The following is a 23253-nucleotide window of genomic DNA, read 5'->3' as shown; positions in this document are numbered from 1 at the left end:
CGGGCAGTGCCGGCGCATGGCCGCTTGGTCTTCCGTCGCCTGTTTGTTGCAGCATTGGTAGATAACACTGCGATTAGTGCCAGAACAGATTGGCTAGACTCTGGATTTGTAGATGATGCGCTCATGAAGTCTCGACTAGACGACCGTGGCTTGTCAAGGAGCCCTTGATTGGAGCTACAGCACGGCCGGGCTCGAGCCAGACCGACAAACTCACGATGGTCCTGGCGAGACGGGTTGCAGGTCCTGGCGAGGCAGATAGGAGATTCTGGTGAACTGTGGAGAGCAGGAGCGATCTGATGGGCGGGACCTCAAAAGAACCACATCAGAGTTGGAACAAACTCGACGGTTTTGTACTAGTTTCATGTATCAATAACAAGTCTACGCCACATCGGTGGGTTCTTTTGTCGTCCTGATGTCTGGATCGAGATGATCCTTGCCGCGCGGGAAAAGACAGACGGGCGGCTAATGCGGTTTGAGGTTCAGGATCAGCCTGACCACGGCCACGTCGCAGCACGATTATTCACCAGATGATCTTTAACAACCTTCTGTGTCGTCTACGACACGCCAGGTATCAATGTCGTTCAAGCACGCTCTATGAACAAAACGATACAGAATGCCGTCAAGGCAGCTATAATCATCTGCATCGCCATTTTAATCCTCACCCAAGCCTTGCACTATAAACCTAGGCCCACCAAAACCCTAACAACAACGACTGAACAAAGCATCACAGTTGATCACAAAGAGCCCGTGGTTAAACGTCTCGTAGTTGCCAGCTTGAAGGCCGACGACACGACATGGTTGCAAAAACGTCTCCCCGACTGGGCTGTCTCGCGCTATGTCGTCGACGACCTCAACTCTCCGCTCACCGTGCCCCTCAATAAGGGTCGGGAATCCATGGTGTACCTCACCTATATAATTGACAACTACGATACCCTCGCCGACATCAACGTCTTCATTCATTCCCTCCAGTACCAATGGCACAACGACGATCCCAACAAAGACGGCGCCACCGTCATTTCCCGCCTACAACTCCCCCACATTCGCCAACAAGGCTACGTCAACATGCGCTGCGCGTGGACTCTCGGCTGTCCCGCCGAAATCAGGCTCGACGACCCTTCCGATAATCGCGAGACCACAAGTCACTTCCGCCAGGCTTTTCAGGAACTTTTCCCAGAGCGCGCTGACAACATCCCTACCAACGTCGGCGCGAGCTGTTGCGCGCAATTTGCAGTGACGGCTGCAAAGCTCAGGGAGAAACCAAAGGCTGAGTATGAGCGTATTAGGAACTGGGTCAGGGACACACCGCTTGCGGACGATGTCAGTGGACGTATCATGGAGTACTCGTGGCATATGTTCTTCGGTATGCCTGACGTCCATTGTCCGGATGCAAGGACGTGCTATTGTGCTGTCTTTGGTTTGTGCGATCTGCAGAATTGTGCCCAATGGGGCTGTCCGACTCAGTATCAGCTTCCGCCGTTTTCAACCATGCCAGAGGGGTGGAAGCAGCTGGCGGAGTACGATAACATTTGATTAATGGATGATAAGAGTGGTGTAGCCATGCTTTGGGTGGGGCCGCCACGTGGGAGTGGGCTGACTTTTGACGGAAGCTTGACCTTTCGGGAAGCAAGAGTTGTACAGCCATGACGGACGGTACCACGTTGGATAGGTAAATAGTATGGTCTGGGTCCGCCACGGACAAAATGAACTATGTCAAGTATGATATGATTAGTCTTGTGCGACCTACTAGTATAGCGCAAGCACGCTCAAGCCAGGAATATATATACACTCATACTCTTGCCACGGAGGCCAAAAGGCAACCACAGCCCTGTGAGATCAGATCCTGGCAGCGTCCAAGTACTCCCGTTCAACCTCCATTTCTCCTGTACGCCGCCTTTCGAGGACCCATCTTCCATCAGCTTCACGGCTGTAGCTCACACTTTCAGCGCCACTGCTCGCGCGGCTGTGATTGCTCTTCTTGCTGCCAGCCGATGTCAGACCGAATGTTGGAGACATAGCCCTTCCATCACTGCCCGAAGGCGTGCCGGGCTGATACGGCTCCGAGGGCTTCTTCATCGGTGTGTTTTGCGTCATGGTCCGCTCCTCCACGCCAAGGTAGTCGTCCTCATCGTCCGCCTCAAGAATGCTATGAGCAGATGAGCTTGAACGCATATGGGAGTTGTCATGATGAGCTGGGAACGGATGCGCATGGTTCTGTGCCAGAGGAGAGCCGATCGAGTTATGCATCGGTCCTGTCAGACTGCCCACGCTGGACGAGCTCCCGCCAAATGCACCACGTCGCAATTTCATGAGCGCACTAAGTGTCATATCGTCGTCATGAACAGGAGAGTCACGCTCAAGTAATTGAGCGATTCCTGGACTTGGTAAGGAAGTTGCTGACTGAGGTATGCCGCCTGGGATCTGGAGCGAGGCCACCGAGTTCCGCGTGCTCCATTCGCTCCTTTCGGTGATGGGCGTAAGACTCGGTTCCTGGAAGTTCGCACGCCCACTGTGGCTTCGCTTGATTCCATTGGACCCAGATCCTCGTGGTGCGAAGAAACCGCCGTTGACCATATCGCTCTCGTCCTTGTTGCGTGCTCTCGCATAGAAACCATGCTCCTGGCCATAGAAGCCGTCGTCGTCATTTTCAAGTGCTTCCGCGTTTGCTGCTGCGATCATCGTCTCGTCGAACATATCATCGTCGTCGAAAGGAAATCCATCGTCATAGGCAATCCCAGATGCACCAAAATTATTGCTATTTCGGCTCTGCTCGGATGATATAATTCCTGGCTGCGACTCATCTTCCGAGTCCTGGCTGAAGCTCACACGGTTGAACTTGCCATTGGCCGCAGCTTCATTAGCAGCGTGTGCTAGCATGTCGTGATAGGCTGCAAGGTTGTCCTCCGTGAGGCCAGCAACCACCGACACGCTAGATCCTCTGTATCGACTGGGTTCCTGGAAGTTGAACGTGCTTGATCTAGGCTCAGCCTCAGGTGCTATTTCTTGCACTTTCACTTTGCCCTCTGCACCAGCCTTGTTCTTGGCAGACTCGTACCGTCGCAAATTCTCAGCAGGTATATCGCGAACTGCGTTCTCGTTGTCGAGCGTGTCCTCGTCGAAAGGCTCACCTGTGTCGTGGTCGGGAATGTCGTTTCCAAATTCGCCATCGTCAAAGTACATGTCCGCATCGTCGAAATGCACTTTGCCTGACACACGATTGACGGGCCTTTCTCTCAAAGCATCATCGCTTGTCTTGATCCCGAGTCCATCGAAGTACTCTGTAGTCTCGTCCAAGCTCGCGGCTGATTGTGATCTGCGATGGCCGTAAGGTTTTGTGAGCGCATCTCTGGTGTCAGCTACACCGATGGCCATCCTCGCGTCATCTCTCGGAGTTGACTGAGACATGTTATTAGGGCTTGTCGGACTGAAGGTGAGCGATTCTGGCGTGAAATGAAAGCTTTGAATCGGATCCGGTTTGGTCGATGTCATGTTCTCAATTTTTGACCGGTCGTAATGTGTATCATCGGTGTTGAAGCCATCGTCCTCTACTGCCGCCCATTGAGGATGCTGTGGTTGCCGCGAGGTCGACGTCGATATTTCTATCTTTGATCGATCGAATGGCACTTCATCCTGGTCGAAGCCGTCGTTTCCGTCGTAATCGTCGACATTGAACTCGGGGATCTCATCTTCCATGCCAGCATCCGCGTCAAAATCATAGTCATCGAAGTTGTCCTCGTCCACACCGTGTCCGTGACTCAAAACACTTCCCCGATCCTTGGCCTGATATTGCTTATGTTTCTCCTCCAGAAGCTTTTCCTGAGTTGACGAAGCGATCTGGAAACTGAAGCGAGAGGACGTGCTTGTCATATGCTTGGGCAACTTGCTCGCGCTTGGAATTCTCAGTGGTGGCGAGGGTGTCTGGGCTTCTCTCGGAGGCGTGGCGGGTGTTTGCTTCGCTTCGCTTGGCGGAAGAGGAGGTGGCTTTTGAGGCTGAGGAGGCGGCAATGGTGGTGTATTCTTTGGAGGAGGTATAGGCGGTGGTGGCGATATAGGCGCTTGAGGCAACGGTCTGTTCGAATTATCGTGGTTCAAGAAGGCCGGATCGCCAAGATTTTGCTCGGGCACCTTCGATGGCAGCTTCTTTGCGAATGCCGGCAACTTGTGTTCGAGATTGCTATCTTTGAAGGCCGCATGTCCAGCTGCGTGGTGAAGATAGGCTGTTTGTTCTGGTCGCAACGCTCTTGAATCATCCTGGAAATGTTCACGGAATGCGGGACTGTGAGTCCGTTGCATACTGGGCGTCAGCGTGAATGTTTCAGTGGAGGCGCTCTGTAGACCGTCCAGATCGGTGCTCGAAGGCGTTCTTCTGGACCGTGGCGCTGAAAAGTCATGGGTGATGGTACCGCGTATGCTAGGATTGAAGTTCTCTGGCATAGCGGGGACATGCATCGTATTGATGGTCAAGTCAGACGCTTCTGCGGGATTCTGTGATGTGCGCCGGCGTGCAAGTAGACTCATCGGATTCAGGAGATTCAAGCGGCTCCTCTTCTGGGCTTGCAGTTTCGCTGGATCGTCTCGAAATTCTCGATTGCTCATCTGAGGCGAGTAGCCGCGTAGTACAGGCGACGGTCCTTCAACATAACGGGGAGAGAACTCGGACGAGCTTCTTGCTGCTGCCAGAAAGCGAGGGCTGTTGGCGGCCGGCAGAGGCCTCAGGGCCGGATCCTGTAACGTGCTGTCCGGGCTATACTGCTGATTGTGCGTATTGACTGCATCACTTGTGAAGGGTCTTCCCACGCTCGCAAGCATAGGAGGTCGCCGATTTGTGGCATCATCAGAGAGCCGCGGGCCCGCTGACCGGTGCCAGGCGGATTTCGCTGCTGCCTCTGCGCCGGCTGTCGCATAGCCTTGGTCGAAGGACGACGAGGGGATGTGAACATCGATTGACGGGCTGTCTGACGATGTAGTGGTGGCGGAAGGAGTGTCTACTGGCGAGAACGGGTCGCTGTATCTCGGACGATCATGATGTCGACGTGGGAACGCTGGTGAGGTAGGCGAGGGTTGGCTGTTCTTCCGGATGTGCCGCTGCAGTGAGGGCTTCGGTTGGCTCATGTTGAGCGCCAGGGCGGACTAATATTTCAACGCCAGCGAAGCATCTTGTGGTCGCAGTCAGGTGAAGGATCACTTGAGACTCGATCAGCTGAGTTAGATCAGCAAAAAGTGAGGCGCGTTGAGACGACGTCCGCTTTCGCTGAACACAGAGCGATGATCGACCGCTGTCGCATCGGACTATGACGGCGGATGATGGTCTCGACGGCGTGTTGCTGTTGCAGTCCCTGGGCGCGTGGCTTTGATGTCGTGACCCTACATTATGGTTCGACGTTCGAGGATCGGTTCTTGGGAACGCAGCGCAGGTAGATCGCTCCACTATCTCGGAGCTCCGCTGTCACTGGCTCGGAATTGCTGCTTGCCGTCAGCTAAGCTGCATTGGAACGGGGGCGTCGTAGGCACGGTCTGGGCGTTGTGGGGGCTCAAGCATGCCTAGGCTCTTTGTCACTGTGCTCGAGCACTTTGACTTCTTCTCGAACAGTGGACGTGGATGCGCCACGAACAACCAACGCGAACCAGTAGCATCTTACTCATCTCCCCCGTCTCGCTTTTGTTGGCTTGGCTCCGCATGACTGCGGTACTCCGTAAGTGAGACGATCGAAGTAATACAACGCGGGCGGAACAGGAACGGAAACGGCCTGGCAGACCAAACCATCCATAATTCTCACCCGTGACAGCTGCCCCATGGGCAGCAAAGCCTCCTAGAGACCACCAGGTGCATGAGGAATGCTACCGCTCAGCGGACGAGTCCGAGCCCGGTCATAAGAGGGCTGGCTGCTGGAGTAGCCCTCGTACCCGTAGACACGAGTCTGGGCACTTCCCCGCAAAAGTCGGGAGATCTCGGTCAGCAACCTTGACCATCCGACGGAAGGGGCATCTGCATTGTCAAACCTTTTCGAAACCTCCGCATAGTCGTCTTTCCTCTTCTCAGGATCTCCTCTCCTTGTCACAATACGAGAGGAATAGGCAATATGAATTGCCCATCCCGACCAGATGAGATCGACGCCGAGCGTCATCCTGACTGGAACCAGAATCCTCAGGATCTGAACAACGACGCCACGACCAGAGCCGACCTGAATGGCATAGTGAACCTCAGAGACTCGAGAGAGCACCTTTCAGATCCTACATGCACCGTAAAGGACGAGATCGACCCGCCGAACCGTGACCAAGAACCATCACCGCCAGCTAAGGGCGAAGCAGTGACAATCACTGCTCGAGACGCCCCTCCGCCAGCACGACCGGTCCGACTGTTTCGGAAGGTATGCGACGTCCTGTACAAATACGCCACTTTCGTTGGACCAGGATTCCTGATCGCTGTCGCCTACATCGATCCCGGAAATTATGCCACCGATGTCGACGCCGGCGCGTCTACCAAGTACAGGCATTTGTTCATTATTCTCATGTCTAACCTCTTTGCCATCTTCCTTCAATCACTATGCATCAAGCTCGGCAGTGTTACTGGTCTCAATCTTGCCGAAAACTGCCGCCAGCATCTTCCTCGGTGGCTGAACATACTCCTCTACATCATGCTGAAGCCGCTATCATCGCAACAGACATAGCAGAAGTCATCGGCTCCGCCATCGCACTGAACCTGCTCTTGCATATCCCGCTTGTTGCGGGATGCGCTTTGACGATCTTAGACGTTCTGGTCCTGATGATCTTCTGGACACCAGACGGCACCATGCGTCGACTTCGACTCTTTGAGTACTTTGTCATGGGTTTAGTGCTAGGCGTCATGATCTGTTTCTGCATCCAATTGTCATACATCCGAGATACCAGCGCTGGTGAAGTGTTGCGCGGCTATATTCCCAGCTCAGCGATTATCGAGGGGAACGGCATCTACCTTTCCTGCGGAATCTTAGGTGCCACAGTGATGCCCCACTCCATATTCCTAGGTTCGGGCGTAGTCCAGCCGCGTCTACGGCATTTTGATCAGACGCACAATCTCAGCGACGCCAGAAACGTTTCTCCTTCCGACTCCGATTCCGGAGTCACCAAGTATCGACCTTCGATCAGAGCGATCAAATCATGCTTGAAGTATTCCATCACCGAGCTAGCCACTTCTCTCTTCACTTTCGCACTCTTTGTCAACAGCGCTATTCTCATCGTTGCTGGTTCCTCACTGTACGGCTCCGATGCTGCGACCGATGCTGATCTATTCGGTATCCACGACCTCCTTTCTCACACCATAGCGCCTGTTGCGGGAACGCTTTTCGCCCTAGCACTCCTCCTGTCCGGAACGTCCGCCGGCATAGTCTGCACGATGGCCGGGCAGATGGTCAGTGAGGGCATGCTGAACTGGAGGATCAAGCCTTGGATGCGAAGACTTGTCACCAGAGCAATCAGTATTGTGCCTTCGATCATCGTCGCAGCTGCGGTGGGCAAGGAAGGGCTGAACAATGCGTTGACCGCCAGTCAGGTTGTCTTGAGTGTCATTCTTCCCTTCGTGACAGCACCACTGCTGTGGTTCACGTGCAGAGGCAGCATAATGACTGTCGTGGCAGATGAGGGCGGTCGCAGGGTTGATGGTGCTGGTGGGGAGGGCGTGGCAGTCACGGACGGCTTCCAAAGGCTTAACATGCGCAATGGATGGATCGTGACGGGCTTTGCGGCTGCCATATGGCTCGTTCTAGTTGTCATGAATGTCGCTTTGCTTGTGCTTGTGGGCCTAGGCAAAGCTTGAGGATGGTGGGACGGCAGAGTGACAGGAGAGCCAGCCAGCAGACAGGTTGGGACGAATACGACGATCTCGTTGATATGCTGAGGTGCTACGTGGATGAGACAGAACAATATGAGAGATTACGATTGGGCATTTCACAACGACCAGAGCATCAATAGAGAGGAAACGACATGTTCAAGAGCTGGCAGTAGTACACCTGCAGATATTCATACAGCATGTCATCAGCGCTTAGACGCACACATTGCCTGCCAAAAGATGTTCAGATTTTCAACACGACCTCTCATGGCCGACTCCGCTGCCTCTGCGCCCAAGGTATCTTCTCGTCCTCCGGGTTCACAATCTGCCTCGGATCGCCTCCGGGAATCATGCCCTCCTGCGGCGTGATCTCCGTAAAACTATCCTTAATCTTCTGCCACTTGACACTATACTCCCCATTCTTTTTCTTCGCATCCTCCCTCACCCGTTCAGGAAACATCTCCATCTCCCCCACATGCCGCCACAACCACGCCCTCAGCCCATCAAAAGGCGTGCCTTCCTCCAGATCATAGATCCAAACCATAAAGAACACAAATCCGATAATCAGCCCGTTCTGAATCAACGACAAATACCTCTTAAACTCCTTCCGCTCCCATTTAAGCGCAATCCTGCGCTTATAGATCTTCTCAAACGCCAACTGCTGCGTGTGTTCGAGCGCTTTGAAGTTGGGCGGCCACGACTTGTGTGTGCGATAGGGGTTGTTCCAGACGTTGAAGGGGTCTTGGGGGATGTCGGCGGCTGCTTTGGGGGAGATCAAGCCGATATTTTGGCCGATGCGTCGGAAGAAGGAGGGTTCGCCTTTCAGAGGTGGTGGGACGCGCGTGCCGGGCGCGGCTTGGGCTTTGGGTTGGGAGAGGTTGAGGATTCCGGGCATTGGCGAGAGTGCACCACCAGCATGCGGACGCTTCGTCCTGCGGAAGTCGATATCTGGTTCGGGGAGGTTGGATGGGCCGGAGCAAGAGGCGATGGCGAGAAGAGGGGGCCGACGAAGGGTTTGCCGAATCTGTGAGGGGCGTATATTGACGTTGATGGGGTGTTGCGGCTGCTGCTGCTCCTGCTGCTGCTGAGACGCTGTCGTGTTGTAGGGGAGGTTTTCGGCCGTGGTCGTGAGCTGTCGGCGGCAGCGGCGCATGAAATGCGACGCTGCGCTGGGGCTTGCGTAGCGTGGCATGATTGATGCAGGCAGTCGAAGTCCAACGACTATGCGGAACTCGAACTACAAGTTGAAGTTGAAGTGAGTGAGCTTCTGCCGAAGTCGTGGAATTCATCGGCCAATCATAATTTCTCCAAAGACGTTCTTGTCAACCGGTCTGAAATTATGCTACATATACCACTGAAATGACAGCACTTGCGACAAGCATAGCGTCCAAGACCATGTTGCAGCAACGTCGTTGTCGCTACGTCAGATGAAGCTGCCACAGTCTGAAATTCACCAATCAGATTTCGGTGGTGCCTATCCGTATGCAGGACGTTCACGAGCGTCGGTGTCCATTTTCGATCGCAGCGATGCTTGGCTTTTGCGCCCTTCGTGTCTCGCACACCTGCACTCTCCAAGGTCTGGCATGCAGACTTAGCGACGGCATTACTAACGAAGTCAAGGCCTAGAACCTCTCCCTGCGTTCGCTATTGAAGGTGATCTCATCTCCCTATAGCCTATGGCAAGGCTGAAGAGTCAAGGGCTTGACGGAGACACACAGCATGGGACATTGAATGCTCAAGCGAGCCACTGAGAGTTCGACTTCGCATCGAACTGGGGGCTGCAAATGCAAAGCATCAGACCGCCTATTTTTGGGGTCGTGCCTTGTTATGCACGCCGCCCGGGTTTGTGGCTGCATACGAGCCACAACGGTTGAAGTTTCGCCGATTCACGTACATTTTGCGATGCACTGACGTCGACTGAACAAGCATGTATACAACAGCAGAAAGTACAGCGATGTCCATGATCTGTGTCGGGGAGGAACAAACCGGCAGCTCGCCCGGACATTGCCGCGTGGTCATACGTCCACGGATCGCGGGGAAGCGGCGATGACACACAATCGCCGTCAGATCGAGGAGTTGCCGCAGCTCTGAGATCTAATTCACAGAACTGGTAACGCATCAACTGACAACGATGGTGGTGCTTTTCGCAATTGATAGATCGACCCGCTGCATGGTGGTCGACACCGTTGGGGGCGACTCTTGCATGGTACCTAGCAATGCGAGAGCCAGGAAGATCTCGTATTCCTCTTGTGGCATCGAACTATCCGGTTGAAGTCATTGGTCACATGGACGCGATACCTGCAGAACTACTCGTCTAACAAATTGGGACCAGTCACAATCGCGGCATTTTTCGCGAATTGTGTCACTCTTGGGAGCTCTCATGATCCACAAGTCGTGAAAAGCCCTGCAGGGCTGTTATCGAACTAGGCGGACAATTCGTGACTCAGGCAGCACTCTACACGTTGTTCAGACGACAAGGCTCTTTTGAGCGTAGGCGAAACCTGGGTTTCGGCTCAGGCTTTGGTTCGATCGCTGGTTCGATGCTCGGAGCTGCCGCCTCCACGTCTGAAAAAACACCTCCCGTTCGGAAAAGCTACTTGACTGCCACAGTCCGGCTGCTACTTGTCGAGAATTTGTGACCGATTGCCAGAAGCAGATACGCGGTCGGGAGTTGAGTTGAAGCATCCTAGTGAGTTCTTTCTACGTCGATAGTGCTGGGTGGCCGTATGTTACTGGTCCTGCCGCAAGACTGTGGTCCCTTTTCTCGTTTTCCATTGATGAGTAGCGCGATTGCCTTTACCGGTACCTCCGCCTAGTGGCTTCAAGCAGTGAGTTACGCCGCAAGGCCGGTATGTCTTCGAGATGGGTCCATGTAGCGGCCGTAGCGCCGCTGATTGAGGTTCAGTGTCGATATGATACTACTGACGATTCCGGACCCTGCTCTTCCACTTCTGACACTTCAGTCGCATAACGTTAAGCTGGGTTCGACGGCGCAACAGCAATACGTCGATCGCGCCTCGTTCTCGCGGGCAACCGGTCCTTATCAAAAGTACCGGTCCCTCAGTCTCTGGAAGAGTTGGCATTCAGCTGCCTGATCGGCGACGACAGATATATAACTCGAACAAATCAGCATGTTGGTGACCTACCAGTCAGTCACTTCTCCTTCCACCGAGGACAGCGATTCCTTGAACACGATGTCTGGCAATCGAGGATCCCACAACAGCAGCTCAGCCAACTCATATACTGGGTGGTCAAGCGGCCAACGCTCGACCAGCCAACAGTACCTTACTCCTGAAGACATGTATAACCTCAGCAGTGGTGGTAGCCAATATGCTGCGTTCAACCGTTCATATCCTGCGTCGCGACACAGCGGCGAGACGCATTCTCCCAGCTACAGCAGCAGTGGCTCCGCCAACTACCAGTATCCAACGCACTCTCACGTCTCGTCCTCGAATGCACAAAGACATTCATACAACGATCCGTCGAGACACACCTCCAGCTCAGCACCTTCCCAGTCGTATAACACCAGTACGACTTCGGCGTATGACAACAGCTCTCGACACGATACCTATAGTCCCAACTACACGTACAGCAGTACTTCCAATAAGTCCACCGGGAAGTCAGACCGGCATCTGGAATCGTCGACCACAGACAAGGGCAAAGCAAAAGATGCTGGACGGAAGAGTTCCAGCGATGACTCCACCAGCCGCGGCAGACATACGAAGGACAGCTCATCTGGTCGAAAGGCTGGACCGGCTTTGCCACCTGGAGAAAAGTTGGTCTCTGGTGTTTTCATCCGCTATTGACGTGTTTGGACGGTGGTAAGGACGTGTGTGAACTATAGCATTCTCCTCAGATACCCATATGGAAGCGTCGAAATGACCCGACAATAGTGAGCGTCATCGTTCAGAGCCTCGTCTTCCTTTTCGTCATGATGGTTGAATTACTGTCTGCAGTCGCTATAGCGGGGCTTGCTTAGCCACGCAACTGTGACCAGACCAAATTGACAACAAATGTACTCGCAATGACCAGGCGTGACCTGTTCAGGAGCTATCATCCTTCTCCATCTCTCGCCGCAGCCAGTCCGCTTCCTCCTGCATCTCTTGCTCAGACCTTGGCGTGCGATCGGCGTCCGGCGTAAATTCTCGATCATTCTTCCTATGCTCCCGGTACTTCTGCAAAGCCAAGAACGCCTTCCCAATATCACCAGACTCCCCGTCCATCATGCCATAAATAGAGTCTGATCCGCCTTGAGCATCTAGATCGTGAGACTTCCTTGGAATGATGTGGACATGGACGTGTGGAACCGACTGTCCGGCGTCCGCACCATCCTGAATAGCCACATTTAGAGATGTCGCATGGAAGACCCGTTCGACTGTCCGAGATACGTGCTTGACCGTGACAAAAAGATCAGCTGTCTCCTCGGTCGTAAGCTGCGAGAGTCGTGGCACGCATCTCGTTGGACAGACCAAGACATGGCCTGGCAGAAGTGGCTTGAGGTTTACGAGGGCGTAGCTCAATCGACTTGGCGATGTGTGGAAGACTTGTGAGGCCACGCTGAAGGGGCCAAACTTCAAGGGTGGCATTGGAGGTTCTGATCTATGTTCGCCGTTATTTGGGACATCCAAGACTTCGTGCATGTCGCGATACGGTGTTGAAATGGGGCCGATTGAGTGCGAATCTGAGTGCGAGAAACGCGCGATCTCCTACGGGCTCAGATGGACAGGGGCGTTATGGCCCAGTTGAGTCCTCGGTCCTGATGCGACTTGATTGTGAATCATCGTAGAGGGCCAAGTATAGATGGGTAGCAGACGATGGCACGAAGTCCCCCAGGTTTGCATGGTGGTAGTAACCACAAGCGCTATGATTGGTTGATGGCTGGCTTCCATACTCCACTGCAGCCTACGAACGGTCTATTGCTAATTTGCTATGCTTATCATCCTCGATATTCACCATATGGCGTGTTGATAAATGACGATCTGTTCACATGTACGTTCGTCTTTCGAAGAACGTCAAAGGACGTTACCTACGCGTCGCTTATGCGACTCAATGCGGGTCAACACGGAGATCTAGGTCGTCCGCCGACGGGACACTTAGTACTTACTGGAAAGAAACTGGCTAGCTCTACTATCCCAAATACTCAGCTCTTCAGGATGCGCTTGGTGCGAAACAGCTCCACGTCTCGCACACGCCGGTTCTACAAGTCTATCGCGGCTTCCAGAAGCCTGCAGACCGTGAAGATGACGACAATTTCACCCGGGTCTTGCAATGTACAAGGTCCTCGAAAATCTGGGCGCGTTGATTGGCTGAACGCACCTCACACCTTCCCCATACCATGATTGAAGAGTGATCAGGACTGCGCCTGCCCAATGAAGTGAATCCCAGACGTGGAGGAGCTGTTGAGCCACGCACGAAACAATTCTTTAAATGTAAGTTGTCGAAGTACTTCAGGCTGCCAGCAGTCTTCTCAAGGGTGAACCATCTAGCAGTATCGCACGCGCCAGAGGACTGCTATCAATTGCAACCATACATGATGCTACTCAATCCCACTCACGAAATCACGTTCAGTGGACTTCCAGGCGATGTCCTTGATGCGTATGTCCGCTACAAGAAAGGGACTCGTGCCATTGTCGGCTGGATCGTGCAGTATGCGCCCGAGTACGCTGGAGCCAAGAGGCTACCTCTTCGGGAATTGAGCAGACTGGTCAGATCGCTCGCTGGGAGGATCAAGGCTTTGCCCGATGTTGTTCACTTCCATTTCCGAGAGACTATTGCCGCCCGCCATCAGCTCAGCAAGTATTTCAGGTGCTTCCGCAATGAGTCTGTGGACCAAATATCTGCCACTGTCGATCATGAGCATTTCACAAATAGGTGAGCACTTTGCGCATGAGAACATTCGGAGACTGATGTGTGACGACAAGCTTATCAGAGATCTATACCAATCTTTGCTGCATCTGCGAAGAACCTAAATCAGCATGCGGTCAAGCCACTTCTTCCAATGCTTCCGATGTCGTTAAAAAGCGGTCAAGCAACCTTTTTGATGGACTCGTAGTCGAAGAGCCACCACTTGTCGACGACCGCGAGCTGGCAGGTATCTCTGCAGAATGTGAGGCTTGCAAACTTGACTCAAGTCCGACCAGTCAAGGCTCATTGAAGGAAGTTTGTCTGTCTGATGATCATCTGGGCTGCACCATCGAGTATGTCTCGATTCTTCAGGAAATGTGTCAGACGATGAAGGCCGTAGGAGATGTCTGGAGGCATGCTGCACGGGGTGACGTTTCCTTTGTGTCTGCCGCTTTCCTCACTAACGTTGGGCACGCTTCGTTGCTGAAGATGGACCAACGGATGCGGGACATAGACGAAGACATCACCATTCACAAGCTGAGAGAGGGATGTTGCGCCCTTGAGCCGACCGCACTTGACGAAGATGACAGCTGTGACTGGTCTCAACTGCTCGAGCGACTGTCAAAAAGCGAACAAGCTGTTGCCCATGTCCTGCAGGCACACGTCGACCCGACATCTCGTCGACCCTGTCTCCAGAGACCGGCAGACTTCATCGTTTCCGACCAGGAACCGTCCAACGCTTCTGCATTGGTGCCCGCAATAGTGGAGAATATCGTGGCATTGGTACAATATTCGACACCGCCAAGCGCGATAGTTATGAACAGCTCGCCCGTCTACGCAGACATGGGCTACGCAATCAATAATGGTGCTGACGCTGCCAAAGGCTTGACAACTATCCTAGGTATGGAGTTATTAAGTCAGTCCTACCAGTCCTATGTACTGTCAAGCCCCGATCCTGCGACAGTGCCTACATGCAGACTCGGTGCTCTTAGGCTCGCGTATGCTGCGTCAGGCAGCATTGAGAAGACAATAGAAGACCAAGACTGCTTCCCCTGTCGATGCACGCAGACACTGGCATTCCACCTGCAGAATTTGGCTGTTGATCTCAAATGTTTCGGCGGCCAGAAATGCTGGGATCTGTATTTTCAGTCCCCTTTTGTGTCGGGATCGCACGTCCTGGAGATACTGGATCAATGCCAGTACTATGGCAACAAATTACTCGTTTATCGGCACTATGCCGGGGCTCTAATCCACTCATACAACGTTCTAAAGCAGTTGGCCGCCATCGAAGACATCCCCTTGCTCGAGTACCTGCGCTCCACATTCGCAGATACCTGGTTCCCTGGTGGAGAGCTTCCCGTGAAGAGTTACCGGGCTGCTTGGACAAGATACATTGGTGCTCGAATCAAGTTCAAGAAGGGGCATCGCCGGAACAAGCAGAACAGTTGGTGCATGGCAGTCCCACCTCACGCAGCCAGACATGCCGCAGGGCTTGGTGTTGGCAGAAATGAGCTGAAGCAATCCAGCAGCAAGTCTTTGCTGTTTGCGGTCAAGGAGCAAGGCTACAACGTTGCGGACACCCAGTGGGAACGCGTCCACCCAGGAAGAGCGCAAGGAAAGGTGGACCAGGTTGACACGACGTCACTAGCTCTCCTACTACCGGTGGTCGAGGAGGAACTGAACCCAAGTAAGAGCGTGCTCCGGGGTCCTTCTAAAGCACGGCTTAATTACTTCGACATTTTCCGCTTGTGTGTCCGGATTGTCCGTCGCATTTCGGAGGCGACGCACACAGATCCAAAAGAGAAGGGCATGAACTGCATCTGCTTCGTGAGCGCTCTTCTGGAAGGCGCGGACAGGATTGTTGACGCCAGAAGCCTCGGTCAAGTGGTCGGCAAGGGTGCGTGTTGGACGAAGACCGAGCGCGAAGGAGTGGTCAAAGTCACGATTGCTGCGATGACAGAGGTCCTCGGCGGAAAGGAAGCCAGTGACTATGGTTGGAGCTTCTGAGTCAGCAGGCTCCCGACCAATGTCCGCCGAAGCTCCCTTCCATACTCAGTCAGCGACTCTTAACAGAGCTTCCCAGCGGGCTGCAATCTTATCGTTGATAAAATCGCCCATGATCGGCCGTGACTGCCATGTCTTGTTGTCCTTGAGGACATATGCCAACTTGGCCTCGCCGCCGTCTGTGGTGGCTGCTTCCCACGGAAGCTCACCCCAGCAGAACTTGATCCAGGCACTCCGCAGCTCACTGACCGCCGTGCTCCAGCGGTTCCGGTGTTGCTCCGGCACAAGGTCAGATGCAACATCAAACAAGAAGACATCGGTGACCGCGTGATGCGATCGATCGTATCCGGGCGGCCAGTTCGGATAGGGAGATTTCGCCTGGAATTCATACACATAGACTTTGCCCGCAGCAGTGTCGTCGTATCCGGCGATGAGGTAAGGTGGTACTCGAAATATGACGTCTGCCAGAAGAGCAGCCCAAGCATGAACCTCCGAGGCACAATTGCAGGCCATGATAGATCGTACAAACTCAGCATCTCCGGAGAGAAGTACTTGCTCGTCATGGATGTCACGCCTGATGGTATCAACGCAGCTTCGACGTGGTTTCCCAGTGTTACGGCAGTCGGCGGAGACGGAGCAAAATGTCCAAGAATTGCAAGAGTCACATCGTCCTAGATCATGAGTCAACAGAAATTCTATACCCTCCCAGAGGAGCTTCGTACCTCATATTCGCATGATCCGATTAGTAGATCCACGTTCGTCGGGACGTCCTTGAGCCAAGGCATCCCCCGACCTGTTATGTATTGCTCGTCGATTAATGGTTTCGAGACGCTGGAAACCTCATTGACCAGAACCTGAACAGGAACTGACTGCAGTACATTCACGTAGTCATCCTGCTCTTCACCAAATTTCCGGCAAAGCGCATCATACCTGTCCTGATGGTAGTCCAAAGGCATAGCCCCGATAGCCAGAGCTGTGCCACTGGCCAAGATTGCACGCTTAACCCTCGATTTAGAAAAGCTCACGGCCTGGAAGTGACAAGAAGCACCCCCTGCGCTGGCACCTTGCAAGGTAATTGAGCTTGGATCTCCTCCGAAGCCAGCGATGAATCGTGATACCCACTCAATCGCGTGTGCTTGATCGTGCAAGCCATAGTTGCCAATAGGTTCATTGCGACTCTCATTCAGCTCTTTGAGCTGTTTCGATGCCAGGAAACCCAATGGCCCGAGTCGGTAATTGATTGCCACAACTATGATAGGCTGCTTCAGAGTTATGCTGGCATGAACCAAGTTCGTGGCATCGTAGATCTCGCGGCCTCCTACCTGTACAGATGCGCTGCCTGTCATGAAAGCTCCGCCGTGGATAAAACCCATTACTGGACATGGCTCACCTCCCTCAAGCACGCTGAGCGGAGCGGTGACGTTAAGGTTCAGACAATGGAACTCATCAGCGACTGGCGGCGTCAACGCGGGTCCCAGCAAGTCGGGGCTCTTCTGCCAGAGTGGCGGAAATGGCATGGCATCGTTCTGGGGGCAGATTGGACCTGGTCGTGTTGCGTCAAAGGGCGTCTGAGGAAGTTTGGTTCTCAGCTGCGCCTGGAAGAAGCGTCCCGGGATGTCAGCATACGGGATGCCACGAAATTGAACGACATCGTCACCACGTCGGAGGCCTCTGAACTCGCCCAGATCGTGGTGTTTGTGGACGTATTCGGTCATTGTAGTGCGGTCTTATCGCTTCCTGTGCAGAACGCTGTACTCGATGATACGACGCTTTGACAACTAGTCAGACCTGTAATCATAATGCATAACATTGGTCACAAGTGTCTGGTAGCATGCACCACTGGCAGGCGGGAGCTGCCCCAAGTAAGGGGCTGCCATTGGCTGTGCTGTGCGCGGCCCTATTGCCGAATTTCCAAGGTTCGTGACGCGACTTCAAAACACGGGCACAAGTTGGCGTCAGCATATCGTGATGAGTACACGTTCGCTGTGCCCTTGCTCCTTCGTCGGAATGGATGTGTTGACATCGAGCATCGGTGCCCGCGCCATCAGCAGGTGGCCTTTTCGGGCGAGCTCGAGCCATGGCTCAAAATACGAGCCTGGTCGGCCGAACTTCGATAATTCGTGGATCTCTGGCGGGATGAGAAGTCATCCTTTGTTTCTTCGAGACAGAGCTTCTGCACACAACGCTTTCACAAGCTCGCTTCGCGATTACCCGTGAAATAGTTGGACCCAAGCATGACAGCGATGACGATGCTCTACAGGACTCGCTATCGATCAACTTTACCTTTACCATCTCCGCCAGCGGGACTCTGTCGCACTCAGGGCATCCCATCGCTTTATGCGCCACTAACTTCAGCTGCTTACTGTCTCAGCCAGGTATGAAGTCCAGCATGCAAGATTACCTTTCCGGCTACGACGACTGCCGTGCATCGATATTGGCTTCTTGCAGAGAGAAGCCATTCTCCGCATCTCTCGGCCGGATCCGCAATTCATACCCATGCATATCCACGCATACCCACGTGACAAAGCGATACCCTGACGGTGTTGGCGCCTCGAGTCGATCAAGCTAAAGGATCTGGTCCATATATTTGCACAGGAATGGAGAACTAACTTACGATGGGGACACCTTCTCAATCAGTGCACCGCCATCCAAAGCTGAAATCTAGACGGCGCCATGACTTCTTCTTATCCAGAACTGGGAGTCAACTCGCTACATGTGTTGTATACGGCTGGCGTGGATGCTAGAGTACGAGTGCTGTACCAGTTCGGTGACGACAAGGCCGCCTACGATCCTCGTTTGACGAAGGATCCGTAAGGCCGCCCAATCGTCGAATACCTACAATGATACATTTCGACCTAATCCAGGGACCGTATGCAATTGCGGGCTGGCTTGCGATGAGCGAACGTTGATAAAAGAGCTGACAAGGTACTGGCTGTCTTAGAACAGCGATCGATTTCTGTTGATGTGACATCTGGGCTCTGAGTTCCAAGCAATCGTGTTCCTGTCCTACAGTATATACAGCTAACCTGGCTTCGAGCAAATATGGGGTCTGTGGACGTTGACACGACGCAGCATGCGCTGGAAGAATCGACGCTCCACATGATAGCAGACCGGTTGAAAAAGTATGATGGCGAGCGCGACAAGCGCTTGCGTCCCGATGGCCTCGACCAGTACGTCCTTCTGAGCAAGACGGAAGATCCAACATTGCGGGCTTTCACCAGAGATCCTTGGCTTAACGAAAGATCGGACAAAGTCACGTTGCATGATGGCCAGACTATAGAGCACCTTGTGCTTGGGGCGGGCATGGGCGGTCTGGCAGCTGGCATCAATTTGTGAGTGATTCCAAGAGAGAGCCCTTCCTGTAGCTAGAGACAGAGGCAGCTGGGCTAAAGCAATTCATGCTGTGCTACCCTGGAAGGATGATGCTGACACAGACACAGCATCAAAAGTGGCGTCAACTCGGACGATGTATATCTCGTTGACGACGCTGGTGGACTTGGCGGTAGCTGGTATTGGAACCGCTATCCACGGGTCTCCTGCGATGTGAGCACTTCAAGGGCTTGCGAGCTGCACGCATAGCTCGCGGCGTCGTCCCTGCCAATGCTTTGTTAACGTTTCGCTGATTACAACACCAGATCGAGAGCTACGTCTACTTTCCATACCTTGAAGAGACTGGTTACATGCCTAAGCATAATTTCTCGTATGGATTCGAAATCAGAGCTTATCTAGAATCGCTGGCTGCACGCTACGGCCTCGATAAGAACGCCATGTATCGCACCAAGGTACAGTCCGCCGTGTGGGATGATTCAGCAAAACGCTGGGAAGTGACAATGCTCAAAACAATCTCAAGTGGTCCACCAAAGACCATCAAAGTACGGACGCGCTTCTTATCCTTCTTCCCAGGAGTCCACGTATATCAGAAACTTCCTGCAATCCCAGGTATCTCATCATACAGTGGTCAACAATTTCATATAGCTCGATGGGACTACTCGGTCACCGGAGGCACCGAAGAAGAGCCCGTCTTGGACAAACTTCGCGACAAGCGAGTTGCAATCATCGGCAATGGCTGCAGCGGCGTCCAAGGAATCGCCGAAGTCGCCAAGTACGCGAAAGAGCTGTACGTGATGCAACGCACGCCAGCCAGCGTGGATATCCGCGATCAGCGACCTACAGATCCAGCCGAGTGGGCTGAAATCAGCAAAGACCCCAATTGGTGGGACATTCGATGTCGAAACATGGCTGACACGCTCAGCGGTGCCTTGAAGCCTGGCGAGCCACAGCTGGTCGACGACTACACCGTCGGAGTGACCACCTACCGTGTTGTCTTTGGCGGCAAGGCTGAAGGCTGACGCCTGAGGCTTGCCGTCGTTCATCACGAAGCTGCATGCCGAGGATCTCCCCAGAATGGAGCGGATCCGTAGGATCGTTACAGATACAATCAAGGATCCGGACACGGCGGCGAAGTTGACCCCTTGGTTCACTTCATGGTGCAAACGCCCGGTCTTTCACGATTACTACTACGAGGTCTTCAACCAGCCGAATGTTCATCTCGTAGACGACGAGAAGGGAGTGAGTAAAGTTACGCCGACGGGATTCGTCGCCAACGACACCGAGTATCCCGTCGACGTCATCATCTGGGCGACAGGCTATCGCGGCCCCTTCGTCGGATTCCCCGAGGAGCGCGCCGGCATGGAGATCATCGGCCGTGGTGGGCGGCATCTGGACGATAAGTGGCGTGAGAATGTGGCAACTCTACACGCGAGCATGACGGAAGGGTTCCCGAACTTGCTTCTCATGGGTCTCTTTCAGGGCGGGATGACTCTAAGTCATTCTACGGTTATGGACTGTATGGCGAAACATGAAGCGTACATTGCCCAACAAGCTAGGGAGCGCGCTGGAGGAAAGGACTTCTCGGTTGAGCCAACAACAGAAGCGGAAGAAAGTTGGAGCCAGGAGGTCATACGCTACTCACTGCCCTCTGCCGCGCTGGGAGGCTGCACTCGTAAGCGACCCCTATCAACTTGGGCTTGACTGGTTATGGGTGTTCTGGCCATGGGTGTTTCCTATCACCTTCAACAGACCATTCCCTCTTACCTGAGCCGTATCTGTGAGAATTCTGCTAACGACCTGGTCTTACAGCAAACCTTTACAACAACGAGGGCGCCATAGACCGGCTACCGCACGAGCTCAAGATGAAGATGGCCAGAGGCGGGCCATATGGAGGAGGGTTCGGCCAGTTCTCGGACGCAATGGAGGCTTGGAGGAAGGAGGGCTCGTTGCGAGGACTGCGGATAGACGTTGCATAGACGTGATAAATAATCGTTACAGCACGCACAGTGTGTGATGAGCACACAGAGTCGAAATAATCTCGGCAGCTGGTCTTGCTTGGAGTCCTGCCCCAGCCGGCTGACAAGACTGGCGACGGCGGAAGGTGCTGAGGGAGGCACCTGCCGCTCAAAAATAGCGCCGCTAAGGGGAGCTGATGGGAAGGAGCGATAGCTGTGTGCTCCTGATGCTCCTGCTGACTTTGCAGATGAGAGAGGAAGGCGCTTCCCAGGCGTTGCCAACCGGGTTGGCCAGAGCTCACAGAAGACCGGATGACAAGACTTTCTCGCAATCATCACTGCCCTGTCTCGGTGCTTCAGACAGCGATCAACAGCAGGAGCACGAAGACGTCGCTTGTTTTCACCGAGAGTCCTTTATGGCGCCGAGAGTGGCAGGTGCCTCGCCTCGCTCCTTCCACGATAGCTATCCTCGTCAACCGGCTCAGGCGGATCTCTGGATGAGACCGGATGACAAGATTCTTCCGAGGGCGCGCTTTGATCAGCAGGGTCGCCAGTGACTTGTTCACGTAGACTGTCGGATACAAGAAGGGGCCACATGTTTTTCGCGACTGAGAGCCGGTGCAGAAATTCGCGCCCTGGCAACCCGTATACATGGTGCTCCTTCTCGTCTGCTAGAAGACGTCGCCTACCAAACAACCTGCAAGATGCCGAGCTTGATCAGTCCTTCTTCACACCCAAGATCTCAGCCAACTTCACGAACCCACCCCTGCCCTCCTGAACAATCAAATCCGGGATCCCCTGCCCAACCAACTCCGGCTCCTTCTCCTCCAGCTCGCGCTCGACGTAGATCGCCATCCCAAACCCTGCATCTTTCGCGCCCTTGAGATCTCCCAAATGCGCCGCGACCAATGCGCATTCCTCCGGCTGGAATCCCAACTTCTCTGCTGCACCCTGGTAGACTTTCGCGTTCGGCTTGTAGGAGTTGAACATGGAGGACGTGAAGACGTGCTGGAAGGGGAGTGAAGAGTGGTCGATGATGGCGCGCATGTTGGTTTCGTGGGTGTTGCTGAGGGTGGCTGTTATGAAATTTTTGTTGAGGAGGGTGAGGCCTGCTTTGGTGTCGTCCCAGGGAGGGAGGCGGCTCCATATTGAGTTGAGCTTGAGGAGTTGGGGATCGGTGAAGAGCGAGCCGGGTTGGGTGGTTGTTGATTCCGGGTAGTTCGGGTCTGGGAGGAGGAGAGAGGATTGGCGGAGGAGTTTGTAGAGGGAGGTTAGGCGGTATGCGTCGACGGCGTGCCAATCGACCGAGTTGCTTTTGGCCTTCATGTCGGCGGTGAAGTCGTCCACGTCTTTGTTCCAGTTCTGGGGCTCATTAGTGAACGGGATCGATACAGTTTTCATAGAATGAGGCACTCACGCCGCCAAAATCGAACCATTGCTCGTACGTCTGAGATCGACGTCAGTCTCAAATCCGAGCTACCTGTGGTGCCAGACAGTGCTTCGTACCATTTTTTCCGCCTTCAGCCTCACAGCTTCATCTAAAGTTGCAGCATTGCTCTTCAACGCCTCTGCTGCTGCAGTGGACAGCTCATCTCCCAGTGGTCTTCGCTGCTGAACGCAAGTACCGAAGACATCGAAGAAGAGCACTTCAGGGGCTTTGGGCGTCGTCATGGTGCTGTTGCAACAACCCTCTGCGCTATCCTACCTGAGGTCAAGGCCGTCGGTCAAAGTCTCGACTTTAGCAATCTATTCGCGGTATTCGTCGTTGTGCTGAGCCTGAGGTATGGCCACATCATATGAGGCTTAAAAGCCATCACATGTTCAGCTTGGTCCTGATGTACTTGGGTACGCGTACACGCTGCAAAAGCACGCCCTTGTAACTGTAGATCGGCGTACGCCAGCATGGCATGCAGGGCGCTCTGGGTTATGTAAGCCGGCTCTCGCTTGATCTCGGGCGAGTTTATCTCCTATACAGACATGGCTTCGGGTGAAAAGATGGCGCAGAAAAAGACGCCTAAATTGGGCTTTACCGATGGTGCATAGTAGGTAACATGTGCGCTGTCGTCATCCGGGCCTGCAGTCATCCGGCGTCCGCAAGTCGAAAACATCCATACAAACTTTCCACGACTGGCCCCAGATCATCTTACGCGCCCCCAGGCTTCCCCTTTGTCAAAAGCGGGGCCTTAACACGAGTTCTTAGTCCCGCGTGGTTTTGTACTTGGGAACGCAGAAATGCATCCAGGGAATCGAATTTCCTCGAACGACGTCGCCGGATGGACCGATAGAAGCTGTTTTAGGAAGGTGGAGTTCCTATTTGGG

At 53.8% G+C, this 23253-nt stretch overlaps 11 protein-coding genes across 11 annotated transcripts; 6 read left to right on the top strand and 5 right to left on the bottom strand.

The window, feature by feature from the left end:
- Nucleotides 1–594: 594 nt before the first annotated feature.
- AB675_6365 (uncharacterized protein) lies at nucleotides 595–1530 on the top strand (the record flags this gene model as incomplete). Its single annotated transcript, XM_018146650.1, has 1 exon — nucleotides 595–1530. The coding sequence occupies one exon, from the start codon at nucleotides 595–597 to the stop codon at nucleotides 1528–1530; it is 936 nt and encodes a 311-aa protein (XP_018003651.1).
- A 303-nt stretch (nucleotides 1531–1833) lies between these two features.
- Nucleotides 1834–5109, bottom strand: AB675_6364 (uncharacterized protein; the record flags this gene model as incomplete). The annotated part of the gene is made up of 1 exon (XM_018146649.1): nucleotides 1834–5109. The coding sequence occupies one exon, from the start codon at nucleotides 5107–5109 to the stop codon at nucleotides 1834–1836; it is 3276 nt and encodes a 1091-aa protein (XP_018004107.1).
- A 968-nt stretch (nucleotides 5110–6077) lies between these two features.
- Nucleotides 6078–7789, top strand: AB675_6363 (Manganese transporter SMF1; the record flags this gene model as incomplete). The annotated part of the gene is made up of 2 exons (XM_018146648.1): nucleotides 6078–6567; nucleotides 6660–7789. The coding sequence occupies 2 exons, from the start codon at nucleotides 6078–6080 to the stop codon at nucleotides 7787–7789; spliced, it is 1620 nt and encodes a 539-aa protein (XP_018003782.1).
- Nucleotides 7790–8066: 277 nt separating this feature from the next.
- Nucleotides 8067–8993, bottom strand: AB675_6362 (uncharacterized protein; the record flags this gene model as incomplete). The annotated part of the gene is made up of 1 exon (XM_018146647.1): nucleotides 8067–8993. One exon carries the CDS (start codon nucleotides 8991–8993, stop codon nucleotides 8067–8069), a length of 927 nt encoding a protein of 308 aa, XP_018003710.1.
- Nucleotides 8994–10995: 2002 nt separating this feature from the next.
- Nucleotides 10996–11607, top strand: AB675_6361 (uncharacterized protein; the record flags this gene model as incomplete). The annotated part of the gene is made up of 1 exon (XM_018146646.1): nucleotides 10996–11607. One exon carries the CDS (start codon nucleotides 10996–10998, stop codon nucleotides 11605–11607), a length of 612 nt encoding a protein of 203 aa, XP_018003912.1.
- Nucleotides 11608–11844: 237 nt separating this feature from the next.
- On the bottom strand, nucleotides 11845–12441 carry AB675_6360 (Bis(5'-nucleosyl)-tetraphosphatase [asymmetrical]; the record flags this gene model as incomplete). The annotated part of the gene is made up of 1 exon (XM_018146645.1): nucleotides 11845–12441. One exon carries the CDS (start codon nucleotides 12439–12441, stop codon nucleotides 11845–11847), a length of 597 nt encoding a protein of 198 aa, XP_018003843.1.
- Nucleotides 12442–13334: 893 nt separating this feature from the next.
- Nucleotides 13335–15652, top strand: AB675_6359 (uncharacterized protein; the record flags this gene model as incomplete). Its single annotated transcript, XM_018146643.1, has 2 exons — nucleotides 13335–13672; nucleotides 13723–15652. 2 exons carry the CDS (start codon nucleotides 13335–13337, stop codon nucleotides 15650–15652), a joined length of 2268 nt encoding a protein of 755 aa, XP_018003676.1.
- A 45-nt stretch (nucleotides 15653–15697) lies between these two features.
- AB675_6358 (Lipase 3) lies at nucleotides 15698–17364 on the bottom strand (the record flags this gene model as incomplete). Its single annotated transcript, XM_018146642.1, has 3 exons — nucleotides 15698–16110; nucleotides 16179–16320; nucleotides 16372–17364. 3 exons carry the CDS (start codon nucleotides 17362–17364, stop codon nucleotides 15698–15700), a joined length of 1548 nt encoding a protein of 515 aa, XP_018003730.1.
- Nucleotides 17365–18691: 1327 nt separating this feature from the next.
- AB675_6357 (Pentalenolactone D synthase) lies at nucleotides 18692–19998 on the top strand (the record flags this gene model as incomplete). Its single annotated transcript, XM_018146641.1, has 3 exons — nucleotides 18692–18981; nucleotides 19090–19192; nucleotides 19285–19998. 3 exons carry the CDS (start codon nucleotides 18692–18694, stop codon nucleotides 19996–19998), a joined length of 1107 nt encoding a protein of 368 aa, XP_018003793.1.
- Nucleotides 19999–20053: 55 nt separating this feature from the next.
- On the top strand, nucleotides 20054–20955 carry AB675_6356 (Pentalenolactone D synthase; the record flags this gene model as incomplete). The annotated part of the gene is made up of 2 exons (XM_018146640.1): nucleotides 20054–20651; nucleotides 20789–20955. The coding sequence occupies 2 exons, from the start codon at nucleotides 20054–20056 to the stop codon at nucleotides 20953–20955; spliced, it is 765 nt and encodes a 254-aa protein (XP_018003869.1).
- A 696-nt stretch (nucleotides 20956–21651) lies between these two features.
- Nucleotides 21652–22605, bottom strand: AB675_6355 (uncharacterized protein; the record flags this gene model as incomplete). The annotated part of the gene is made up of 3 exons (XM_018146639.1): nucleotides 21652–22296; nucleotides 22352–22381; nucleotides 22441–22605. The coding sequence occupies 3 exons, from the start codon at nucleotides 22603–22605 to the stop codon at nucleotides 21652–21654; spliced, it is 840 nt and encodes a 279-aa protein (XP_018003920.1).
- Between the last annotated feature and the right edge of the window lie 648 nt (nucleotides 22606–23253).

This window comes from Cyphellophora attinorum (assembly GCF_001299255.1).
Source record: "Cyphellophora attinorum strain CBS 131958 chromosome Unknown Contig4, whole genome shotgun sequence".
NCBI classification, from domain to species: domain Eukaryota; kingdom Fungi; phylum Ascomycota; class Eurotiomycetes; order Chaetothyriales; family Cyphellophoraceae; genus Cyphellophora; species Cyphellophora attinorum.
Note: the sequence above shows the minus strand (reverse complement) of the source record. Positions and strands in the feature narration are given on the sequence as shown.